The sequence below is a fragment of the Zootoca vivipara genome, chromosome Z2 (assembly GCF_965207765.1).
Source record: "Zootoca vivipara chromosome Z2, rZooViv2.hap1.1, whole genome shotgun sequence".
In the NCBI taxonomy this organism is placed as follows: domain Eukaryota; kingdom Metazoa; phylum Chordata; class Lepidosauria; order Squamata; family Lacertidae; genus Zootoca; species Zootoca vivipara.
The window spans coordinates 40,370,281-40,383,014 of NC_142585.1; the positions used below are offsets into that span (position 1 = coordinate 40,370,281).

At 41.8% G+C, this 12,734-nt stretch overlaps 1 protein-coding gene across 4 annotated transcripts in view; it reads right to left on the reverse strand.

Moving 5' to 3' along the window:
- Positions 1 to 12,734, reverse strand: part of CNTRL (centriolin) — a 64,186-nt gene that overhangs the window by 22,641 nt on the left and 28,811 nt on the right. For all 4 annotated transcript variants that reach the window (XR_015948717.1, XM_035113404.3, XM_088664952.1 and 1 more), the window contains exons 12-21: positions 11,419 to 11,572; positions 10,107 to 10,327; positions 8,419 to 8,595; positions 5,024 to 5,166; positions 4,228 to 4,435; positions 3,032 to 3,211; positions 2,647 to 2,826; positions 2,004 to 2,120; positions 1,332 to 1,476; positions 463 to 602 (exon numbers count right to left, since the gene is read on the reverse strand). Coding sequence is in view for 3 of the 4 variants with exons in the window: in XM_035113404.3 (XP_034969295.3) it covers positions 463 to 602; positions 1,332 to 1,476; positions 2,004 to 2,120; positions 2,647 to 2,826; positions 3,032 to 3,211; positions 4,228 to 4,435; positions 5,024 to 5,166; positions 8,419 to 8,595; positions 10,107 to 10,327; positions 11,419 to 11,572 (1,665 nt within the window). In the remaining variant the exon portion in view is untranslated. The remainder of the gene's footprint in view (positions 1 to 462; positions 603 to 1,331; positions 1,477 to 2,003; positions 2,121 to 2,646; positions 2,827 to 3,031; positions 3,212 to 4,227; positions 4,436 to 5,023; positions 5,167 to 8,418; positions 8,596 to 10,106; positions 10,328 to 11,418; positions 11,573 to 12,734) is intronic.

The window sequence follows — 12,734 nt, forward strand, 5'->3', positions numbered from 1 at the left end:
AGGTTGTGGCATGTTTCCACATGCCTGCTATCCAAGGGGGTGAGGGAATTGGCTGAGGAAGGGAAAAAGCAAGCATTTGGAGAGTGGCTGGCCACCTGATCATCCTGTACAAATTGGCCTCTGCAGTGTCATATTGAAGAAAAGCATAAACTACGGTACTTTGAGGTTTTATTTACAACTAGGCAGTATATAAATTTTGTTAAATAAATCTGTAGTTTAGGCCTCAGATTCTGAAGGCTCAAAATATTTCAATGGTTAACTTTGGAGAATTCCTGTTTTTAAGGGGCTCTCCTTGAGGCAAAGGACTTTGAATAAAATGACCTTTCCCAACCATATCAATGGAAAATTACAAGTTTTCTCTGAATATGATTTTTCTAAATTAATTTAAGTGCTTCTAAAGCAGGTGGGGAAAGATCTCCATATCTGATTCCTTTCCATCATTTGCCACTCTAGTTTTCATACTTGCGATGATGGTGCATAATACAGATGGCCCCTCCGTTGCAGTGGATTCATTATGCTGGTGATAGCGTCATTCTGGTGAGATATAGCATGCCTGAGTGCAGCAATTTCACCCAATATGCTGTCAATTTCTTCCCTATTGCCTGCAGAAGAATTTAATTTTTAGCCCACTATATTTGTGAGGACTACAGTTAATTAAAGAAACACCCCCCCCAAAAAAAAACCAGGCTCAGCATTCCATTTATACCAATACAGTACTTCCTCTGCTTGATGGAATCTCAACAGTTGAGGTAGTGGTAAGGAGGTTGACACTCAAAGCAGTGCTTTTAAACCTGCACCTCAGCAGTTTAAATTACTTCCTTTCATACACTATTTTCTTTTTGCTGATATGTGCTATCTCCAGCAGCCGCATGCTTGGGCAAAAAAATAACAGGGAAAATAAGCTTAAGAAGGTGGAAAAAACAAGGGCTGTATCCAATGCCGGTCTTATGCAAAGTAGATCCATTTAAAATAATGGGCATGACTTAGACCCATCAATTTCAATGAGTCTATTCTGAGTGTAACTTAGTTGGGTAGACTCCAATTGTTTCTTTAAAAGAAAAAAAAAGATTCTGAGAGACAACACTTACCCACCCCCCGCTCCCCACTGGAACACAAATTATGAGAAAGCTGCTCTGACCTAGAGGCAGTAAAAAAAATCTAGGGTGGAACCTCGTCTCCCTGCCTAGGTCTACAAAGCAGCACTGCATGACCCTGCTGGTCCTGGACAATGGGTGGAACAACACATGTCTGGACAGATAATGATGGGAAGACATCTGAATTAGTTTGAAAACTGAACCATGCTCCAGGGAAAAATGGAAGGAAAACATTACCCGTCTGAACTTGATCTAGTACACGGTGCAGTCGGTCAATTTCTGTTTTTTGGCATTTCAAGAGTTGCTTTAATTTACCAATCTCCTCTTTCTGAAAAGCAGAAGCTGCAGTCTCGGCATCAGCTTTCCCCACTTCACTCTGAAACTATTAAAAAGCATCTTAGTCAAATTTCCGCATGTTTTGCCCTTGTGTACATTGGAGTAAAGCAAAATCAGAGTGCACAATGTAAAAAAAAAAAAGTAGATGAAGATTCTACAGACCATTGTGATCCTATTTTCTGAAAAGGGGTTTAAAATGAGCAAGTCTTAGCCTCACATGCCATGTCCTGACTTCTCTCTCTCCAGGCCGATTAAATCATTCCTGGCTCAGTCAATTCGAACATTTGTACCGGTATGTCACTGAGATTTTCTGTCCCTTGAAGTCAATATATCTGACCAGGACTTTAATTTTTAGAACTCAATGGGAGATACATCACTAAGCCCCATAGTTTTCATATTCATGTAGGAATTTTTCACTCTTGCCTCTATTTAGTGTTTGCTATCAATGTGTACCCTAGCTGTCAAGTTTTCCCTTTTCTCACGAGGAAGTCTATTCAGCACAAGGGAATTTCCCTTAAAAAAAGGGAGAACTTGACAGCTATGATGTGTACAATAAGGGGACTGATAACTTACCAATTCCTCCTTTTCTTTCAGAAGTTTCTGCAACAATTCTATTTCTGATTCTGCTCTGGCAAGATCTTTAGAAGCTTGAGTAGCTAGCATACAGAACTTCTCTGCTTCCCGAAGTTCCTACAGAAGAGGAAAAGGTGTTTTACTTAGCTTATTTGAGGCAATTGATGATGTTTTGTATTATTATTATTATTTAACAAATTTAGTAGTTGCCTGTCACATAAAGAATCTCCAAGTGACTTACAAAATTGTACAATCATGAAGTATAACAGAAATCAAAAAGAAACAATACAATAACAATCATACATTAAACCACAAAACTGTCCTAATAAAATAGCAGCAAAACATATAATAAACAAGATAATATTGATTATAAGCAATCAATACTTTGACCAGAGCAGTGGTTCCATCCCTGCTCTGTTCTTCTTTCACTATGCTTATTCTAGGTTGTCAATACAGTCAGGTGCAGAGCCTTCTCTGTTAATAATAACTGCATAATACTTTATTATTAAGTGAAATCAAGAAAGTTGCTTCCACGCAGAAATGTATACCTTAATGATGAGAATGAATAACAGAGACTGAAACACACTATGTGGTGCAAGAGTAGTAGTTTCAATTCAGATTTACAATTTTATCAATTATGTACCTCACTGCGTTCCTGATTAATTTTGCATACAGTTCCACGGAGTGACCTGAGCTGATCTTTGGCTGCACAGAGATCTGCTGCTGCTTGTTTATCTGAAGTAGATATCGCTCTCTTTAACTCCTGTAGCTCTTTATCAATGTCATTGAATTGCATTTGTGCCTTGGCATCTTCCACCTTTTTCTGAAAAGAGCGGGAAAATGCTATTCAACAGATGTGACAAAACAAACAAGATACACACACAAATATATGTATACCTGTATCTTGCTTTCTTCTCTGGTAGGATGCATTCACATTAAAAATAAGCAAATAGTGCAGTATTTTTTAAAGTGTTGTGCAGAGGGACATGCCTTGCTAGTCACTGGCTTTTTAATAGGATTAGCCCTACCCTATTCTCCAGATATTGTAGTTGGGCAAGAATTCTTTCTTTCTCCTCATCAGCTTCTTGCAGCTGTTGATCTGTTAGGCCTTGGATTTCTTCCATATTCTTCAGCTTTTCACTTAGATGCTGGATTTCATTCTCTAGTTGATGTACTCTGGCTTCATTCTGTATCTTCTCAGATTTAATCTGAAGTTGAAATGCAGGAAACAAAGGGAAGATGATGAGAGCTTGAGGATAGATGTAATCTTTCCTAGGGCATAAAGTTAGCAGCATGTGGAATCTTTTGCAAAAGGCTCTGCTCTTTTACCTCCTTTACAAACAAGTACATTTGGCCCTTTTCCAAACTGAACATTACTATTCTTACTACTATTCTACATCTACTGACACAACATGAAAAAGGCAACATTAAATCATCACCAATTTGAAGTTTTCCAATATAATAATTCAGGGTCACTAATGCACATGATGCCCTCAAGGAAATATAATCTAAATTCAACAGCAACACAAAGAAGAGAAAAACAAGGTAATTGGGGTGGATGCACAATCCTATAGGAGTTATCTCAAAAGAAATCCCAGAAAATAGGGCAAATAATTGGTCTTAGTTACCACTCAAGATAAGTATTGGATTAAGCTTTATGGAAAAGTTTGATTTTGAGAAGGGATTGAAGGACGACAGATGCAAATCAAGCATATATTCATGAAGGATTGACATGTATTTTATCATTAAACAAGGTTTCTGTCAAAATAATTGTGGCAATTCTTGCCTTAAGAATTTTACAGCGAAAGTTTTTGTGGACACCTGATTCTAGTTTATGAAAGTTTATACCAGGGGTAGGCAACCTAAGGCCTGGGGGCCGGATGCGGCCCGATCGCCTTCTCAATCCGGCCTGCGGACGGTCTGGGAATCAGCATGTTTTTACGAGTAGAATGTGTCCTTTTATTTTAAATGCATCTCTGGGTTATTTGTGGGGCACAGAAATTCATTCATCCTCTCCCCCCCCCCAAATATAGTCCGGACCACCACATGGTCTGAGGGAGGGGGGACTGGCCCACGGCTGAAAAAGGTTGCTGACCCCTGGTTTATACCACAGTATAAACCTCTCTGTCTCTGAAATACAAGACACTTTGTTGCAACAGACCAGCATGGCTATCTCCTTGGAAGTTCTTTTCGCTCTCCTTTCAGTAATAGGTGGTTCTCTTACTTTGGCTTCTGCAGCTTTGTTACAGGCCAGCCTGTATTTTTCTTGTGCCTCTTCCAACTTAGCTTGCTGGGATGTCATCTCCTTCTGAAGTTCTCTCTCTCTGGCCTGGATGGCCTCATTTTCTTGCTGAGATTGAGCAAGGATCTTACCAAACTGTTTCTGTAGATCTGCAAGGCTTTTCCCTAAAATATCTTTTGCATTATGGCACCTGAAATAATCGGTTATACAAAAAAATGAAAATATGTTATGGAGAATTGCTACCTAGGCTTACCATCAATGGTCATCTGAAGACCTGTGTCTTATGGCTAAACTAAATGCTGGACATCTAAAAAGCAGTGGCAGAGCAGAATTTGAAGAGAAGTAGCAAATCGGTAGGTAAGAGATACTTCTTACCCCATTCACACTCCCATACCCAGACTGTTATTTTCCAGCTACAGCAAACACACATCTGCAAACTCAAGATGGGGAAAAGTGGGGGTGGGGTGGGAGATAAGGGTTGCAAAGAATAGGTGAGAAAAGGGTCTGTCAGTTTTTTGATGTTTTGTGAAGACAGATTCCCAGTTTCAAGTCTTTGCCATCCATTTTGACAGCAACATATTACTTTGAGACTGAAGGCCATTTCATACAAATACAAAAAAGAGAGGTGTTCTGCAGTGTCCTCCATCTGAAAGAGTGATGTTTATCTTCAAACATTGACAGATACACAGCTGGGAACTGCCTAGGCATTAACTAGCCAAGTGTTTGCAGCTAGATCTCCCCTTCTGATAAAGATATGAAACCTCTGAATTTAGCTCACCTGAATTCTGCCCCACTCTGTAGATTTTCTTTGAGTTCTCTCACACGAGCCACAAATTCTTCAGGATGAATTAAGCTGTCAACTGCATGATTCAATTGATTTTGAGTATCTTTAAGCTGCTGCTTCAAAAGGTTATTATCTTTCTGTAACAGATTTCAGAGGTCACTTTTACCATTATATGCTTTCAATGTATTCTTCTTGCAATGATTGTATAAGAATGTAAGAAGAATAAGCATAACACTTATTTCTTCCCTAGCATAGCTGACCTGTGGAGCTAAGTGACTAGTTGCTACAGAAAACAATCAATACATAAAGCATGATAATTTCCCCTATCAACTCCGGATGATTTCCAAGATACAGCTCTTGTTAATTTTTAACAGACACACAAAAAAGAATATACAAGGTGGCTGCATGATTGACTTTCAACAGCTGGAGCCTTTTGAACGTTATAAATCAGACTGCCAGACATGCTCTCTGGAAAAAAAAATATGAAAAAAAATACTGTACCTGTAGTTGTGTGGCGATGTCCCGACCCCCCATTGATAACATAATGACACATGACACAATATATAAGGTTAATGGGCAGAAAAAGGCCACAACTTTATTGGTTACAGATGATGAGCGGCATTGGCTTAGGCATTGGATCTAACTTGACTATATCTGACTCCAGCCTGTCTGCTGGGAGTCCAGGAAGGGTTAACCACCAGTAGGGGGAGTCCTGCTGATGCACATCAACTAGGAGCTCCTAGGGGACCAACAGGGGACGTGACTTAGGCCCTAACCTCCCTAGGCTATGGACAGGGCCATGCCCCCCAGAATCCTTTAACGGAATAGCCTTCAATATGCGGGGCAAGTGATGGCGCTACCTCCCCTCTTTACTTCTACAGCAATATTCCAATGCCTAACCGCCAAAACACAAGAGTTGTGACAAATTGCTATGAGGTAGGCGAAAAACCAAATGGCTGGTGCCAATTTGCCAAGTGGAAAAATTCCTACCAGGCCCCTCAACGGCGAGCAACCAAAGTCCATAGCAAGGTCAAGGAAAATAAAACCTTGAAGGGTGGGTGTATGGGAAAACCGGAGCAGCTGGAAGCCGAGAAGAGAGAAATCTCCCAGCTGCGCCCTGCCTTTATGGGGCAGGCCACACCCCCAGGCCGACCTCATGGGTCAGCCTGGTGAGTGACACAGCCGGAATCCCCCTATCACGCAGGGGCTGGGCACCCACCCCCTGCGCACGTGGGGAGGTCGTGAGCGCCTGCAACACCACCTCCTCCTTAAGGCAGAAGTGGTTTTGTTTAAGATGAGAAAGCAGTTTATTATTTTCCTGTTCTCTTCAGATAATTGTGCATTTGTCAAGGCATTTTCTAAAACTTGCCTTTCTTTGCCGAGCTCAGCCTGGAGAGCAGAGTGCTCCAGCTACTCCATTCCAAAAAGAAAAAAGAAAAAATTTCTCACTTTCCTCTACAAATTTTTTTTGAATTAGGTAACATTTGAATAGAATATGTATTTTGCAAAAACAGCTCATTCTTCTAAGGAAGATATTGACAGTCCATAAAACAAGCAATCTTCTCAATTTCCATTTGCTCTATTGTCATGACTGGCCTTTTCTATGCATAATGATATCAGGCTTGAGTAGCATGCTAGTATGAACATGCTGCTCAATCCTAATATGCCATTAACCATGGGATATGGTTTGAGTTGCCAACCCAGCACTTGTGGGCATACACTGGTCCACCAAAGTCTTCATGGGTGCCTGAGGATCATCACCGTCATCCCTTTTCCCACTGCAATTAGGCTTGTAGCTAATAGAAGGCTTCTTTCAAATCTAATTACAACAGAGGAACAATTTCAGAGGCAGGGGGGTCACAGTTGGCAGGGGAGTTGTCACCCTGATGTCAACTCTTACCAACTGCCATAAGGGTTTTAAAAATTGTTACTAGCCATAATTTTTCAAACCTAAATCCAGCAGTGTGTGAGAGATCTTCCCTGAGATAGTTCCTAGAAAAGGAGGATAAACCTTCCCTCTCCAGTTGCACTCCCCAGGGAGATCATGCCCCCCTAACTTGGGGGGGAGGGGGGGATAAAAACACGTTGTCAAGCCTAATTGCTGGGGGGAGTGTGTGTGCGTGCATGTGCATGTGTAGTTCCAGTATGGGGTGGGCTGTGCTCACAAGAGTTTTTCACACTTCAAAATGTATTCATGGGCAATGTACAAACCGTGACCGTACAAACCATACAAACCTTGATTGTCCCAGTACTATAAATCTGTCCTGAACCTTAATCAATAATTTAGGATGTTATATGGGTTGGGTGGATCCTTTACTATTTTTGCTTGGGCCAGCCCCATTACCCTAGTACACCTCCCTTGGGCCAAAGCATTTGACATGCCTAGATTAGCCTCTGCTACCAAGTTGAATCAAATTTAAGAGGGTCAAAACTCTTTCTCATGGAACTAAAAAGGTTCATTGGGAGAAAGATTGAGAACATCATCATCTTTCCGACTATACTAAAAGGTAAAGGGACCCCTGACCATTAGGTCCAGTCGTGACAGACTCTGGGGTTGCGCGCTCATCTCGCATTATTGGCTGAGGGAGCCGGCGTATAGCTTCCAGGTCATGTGGCCAGCATGACAAAGCCACTTCTGGCAAACCAGAGCAGCACATGGAAACACCGTTTACCTTCCCGCTGTAGCGGTTCCTATTTATCTACTTGCATTTTGACGTGCTTTCGAACTGCTAGGTTGGCAGGAGCTGGGACCAAGCAACGGGAGCTCACCCCGTCACAGGGATTCGAACCGCCGACCTTCTGATCAGCAAGCCCTAGGCTCAGTGGTTTAACGACAGCGCCACCTGGGTCCCTAATACTAATAGCTGCTTTTTGATTGGTGGGTGACAAGGTAACACTGACCTAACAGGAGTTCTCACAGCAGGAAACTGTTCATTGAGTAAGACAAAGTCCCCCAGCTTCCTCAATCACAATGCTTCAGCAATTCAACTCCCTGTCTTAGAATCATAGAATTGTAGAGTTGGAGGGGACCCTGAGGATCACCTAGTCCAAACCCTTGCAATGCAGAAATGTGCAGCTGTCCCATACAGGGATTGAACCTGCAACCTTGGCATTATCAGCACAGTGCTTTAACCAACTGAGATATGTCTTCTTTCCCTACTGTGCTAAAAAGCCAGAGTCCAATCAGTTTAAGCCACTGGAAGAGCTGGCAGGACTGCGGCAGCAAGGAAAACCAGACAAAATATCCCTCAGCCACCCACCTACCTGAGAACTCTTTCCATTTCACTATGACTACTACCAACCTGGATTCTTTTGGAACCTATATAGATTGGTGGAAACACGAATGGTGTAAGGAAAGGAGACTTATTTCTCTCTGAATGTCCACTTACTTGACCATGTTGTTTTAGCCTCCACAGTTCTTCCTCATGCTGATTGGCTTCAATGTCTCGGGCCTTCAGTTCAGCCTCCAGCTCAGCCTCATATGTGATATGTTCCCTTTGAGTCTCATTCAGGGCTTCATTGAGCTCTCGTTGTTCTTCAAGTGCCTGCTCAAGGTCTGCAATTTCCTGGAACCGAAAGTGTGTTTTAAGATTTTGAGTTCATCAGTTCTCCATTAACATGGTTGTAGCATGTACCCCTGCTAAACAGAGACTGTGCCCCAACACATCTACCATGGGGGCAAGGGGTGGGGGGAAGGGAGCTAAGCCACCCCTGCTGCTGGCCTGGAGGCACACCTCCCCAACATACTATTTTGAAGTCCATAGGGTAAGATGTACATAACTGTTGGCAAATGTGGGTTTCCCAATTCTGCATATTATCCCAGTATGTGATGTGACAGAAAAATGGATGTTTGCAGAGGAAAAGTGGGATGGGAAGGATTATTGAGCTTTCCCTACCAGCCCCTTCCCTCCTAGTGATAGAAAACATCCTGGTGTTGCCAGGATGACAAGTAGGATGGTCAAACATGCCAAGGTCTACAGAGCATCAGCAGTTTGCTATACCCTTTTTTCAGGAAACTGCACAGGTGGCTGTGAGCTGTCCACCAGCTACTAATACAGTTTAAAACAAACAAAGCCAATTACTTTAAAAGAAAAAAAAGACCACATTTAATCACATTTTTGAGTAGGTCATAAATACTTTTCAACCATCAAAGGCAAGGGTAAAGAAGTGGATCTTCAGCACATGACAAAAGCTGTAAAGTGAAGATGCTGGATGCACTTCAGTGAGGAGATTCCACAAATCTGGAGCCAGCAAAGAGAATGTCCTCTGCTAGGTCACAACCCCTCACCCACCATCCTTATGAGTGTGGCAAAACATTACTCTAGCACAAACCTCTGGTGTTTAAAAGCTTGCATTGGCTGCCCATATGCTACCAGGCCAAGTTCAACATTCCTGTATTAATTTAGAAGACCTATAACAACTTGGGTCCTTAAAAACTGATTAATTCCATATATCCCTGTCCAATCAACTGAGGTATTTGAGGAATTTAGTATTGTGGGTCCACTGCAGTGGAACCCCCACCTGGATGAGATCCAACAGGCCCCCTTTCTCTTGAACTTCCAGAGGTTAGTGAAGACCTTTTCAATTCAGTAGGCATTTCCCCCCCTGATGTTAGTTAATTTTAACTGATTTCATCTCCATTATACCAGTTTTGTAACTTCATTGTACACCTCTTAGAGACTATGGTGCTAAGCAGTACAGTGGTACCTCGGTCTATGAACAGCCCTGTTATTGAACTATTGGGTTTACGAACCCCGCAAACCAGAAGTAGGCGTTCTGGTTAGAGAACTTTACCTTGGTCTACGAACAGAAGCCAAATGGTGGAAGGGTATCGGCGGCAGGAGGCCTCAGTAGGGAAAGCATGCCTCGGTTTAAGAATGGCTTTGATTTAAGAACGGACTTCCAGAATGGATTAAGTTTGTAAACCGAGGTACCACTGTATATAAATTGTTGAAATAAATAAAAAGAAGGTTCTGCCAATCTTAACACCCATTGTTTTGCCCTGGTTTCTAAATTATGTTTGCCAGTGTGGAAAAGCATCAGGACTTTTTGGAATTTAACAGTTCTTGCATCTCACTTTTCTCAGGTTTTCTGCATCCATAGCAACTATCTCCAGCTGCTTTTTCTCCTCCTCGAGTTCTTCTAGCCTTTGCAATAACACCTCTTTATCCCTCTGCAACTCCTTGCATTCATCACTTGTTTGTTTGGCCTGACTCTTAACACTCTCTAGATATTCCTGTAACCCGATGATAATTCCTTCCAGGTCTTTCTTCAGTGCATCATTTGCTGCTATTTGGCCTGTGAATGATAGAGGAGAACGTTAAGAAATACGAAAAAAGAGAGAAGTATTTCAATTTGTAAGGGAACACCAAAAAGTCATGAGAGCTATCCCTGATTATCTGAAGGTGATGTGACATCACTGAGCATGTCTCAAAATAGACTTGACTTACAAAGGAGACACAGCCTTTGATTTCAGTACAGTATCTGAAGTGACAGTACCCAACATTTATGTTTTAAAGAAGAAATCTGGTCCAATAAGACTGGCAGCCATGCACATTTTTTACTGTGCTTCTAACTCTGTTAGATCAGCACAGTAACATTAAAATAAAGTGGGGGAGGGAGGGAGAAATACAGCACTGGATAACCAGGAATTGCAATGACAATGTTTCCCACCAGAAACCATACATTTTTTCTTTAAACTTAGCCAGTAAAAGTTCGCAAATTTTAAGTTAGGTAGAAAGTTCCATTTCTCTTGACCAGGATCTCATCATTTCTCTAGGTAGTGCTACTTTTTGCTCACTTTCCTAACTGCTCTAAGAGAGAAAATCAACAAGAGTTCTTCAGGAAACTAATCTCCAGAGACTACCACCAAGAGTTCTCCTACTACAAATGGGAAATAACTTCAGGATAAAAAAATTCTACTTGACTAAACAACAATAGTAGTATCTTACACTAGTAGGTGACCTCACTTGACTCCATCAAATAAAGTCATCCCACAAACCTCTTCAATGAGTTGGAAAGATACCTGGATGTCCATCAATTAGGCCATTTATAGGTTTCCTGCTAGGAGAGGCAGAATGCTGCTTTGAGGCTTTCAGAATTTGGCTGGTACTGGTGTGCTCAGAAGGGAGAGTGAAGGTGATGGGAGTTTAATCTCATGCCACATATTAAGGATAGCTCCACATTTCAAATAACAAACATGGTTGCTGCATTTATTAAATGAACACTTCCTACAGCAAATACTTAAAAGCATGCATATCTCTTCAAACACTTATACATGTACATCTAAGAACTGTTGTCTGTAGAGTGTAAAATCTGTATATGCTATGTAAACTATGGAAAAGCCCAAAGCCTCTGAGCTAAAGACTGTTTTTGAATTACATTTTTACCATCTGTGAGCTGTTGCTCCAGCTCCCTAATTTCCTCAGTTTCCTTTGCAATCCGAGACAGCATGTCATCCAGGCGACTTTCAAGATGCTTGTAATGCTTGTTCATCATGTCAAGTTGTTGTTCTTTGCTTGCTTTCTGAGCCTTCATATGAGCCTGAGAATGGAAGTTAAATAGACATCTCAGGGCAGTAGTTTAAAAACAAACAAAGCACCCCAAACAATCCTGATCCTCCTGCACCCTTGCCACAAATGTTCTACAGCAGGGATGGGGAACTTCCTAATGATGCTGGACTACACCTATCATCTCTGAGCACTAGCTATATTGATTGGGGCTGATGGGAGTTGGTAGTTCAACAACATCTGGAAGGCCAAAGTTTCCCCATCTCTACTTCACAGTACAGAACAATGGAAGCTGCCTTATGCCAAGTCAGGCAACTGATTTAGTATTGGCTGGGGCTCTCCATGGTTCCTGATGGGGTCTTTTCAGCCCAAGAATGAAACCTGGGACCTGCATGCAAAGTATGTGCTCTACCATTGAACTATGGTGCTTTGCCTATATGATTAACCTAATTATGTAAATGGAAAGTGTTACTTCGGTCACAGGGCTTTCAGCTAGATGGGCTTCAAGTTTCTTGCAATTCTGACCACATTTTGCAGGAAGTCTGAAAATTATTGAAAAATATTTTATTTTATTAAATGTATATATATTTTATTTTATTTTGTTGAATGGTTGGCTTTGCACACCTGGAATTTCTACCTGAAAGAAGAACTTTTATTTTTAAGATTTGCAGCCTGTTTTTAAAAACAAAATCCTTAAGTGGCTAGCAGGTTACATAAAATTTATTAATCTGTGCTCTCGCTCTCTCTTGCCTCTATACATACCACCTGTGCCATCTGTGGAGGGGCTGTGGGGGCAGGGCTCCCATAAATTTTCAAGCAGCACCCCCTCAAAAAATAGTAATTCCACTGTGACCCTCAAAGGGACGCACTAGCAGGAAGCGCTGGCCCACCCCTTTGATGATCACCAGTGCACCTTCCAGGAAAGTGCTCTGGTGGAGACTGCCAGAGTGGGAGATTGCCAGCATCTTCGTGCTGGCTCGTCCTTTGCTAGGGATGTGGTGAAGAGGTGTGTGGCACACTGAGTCGGCCTGGATGGGTTGGGTGTGTGTGGCACATGTATGATATTTTACACACATGACAGGCCCTGCAATGTTGGGGGAAACTCAGCATGCCTGGTATACAGTATACTGAATGCCTAACCAGTATGAGACTCATGCATTCCTTGTAAAGTTGAGCACTAATAACAAAACATACCA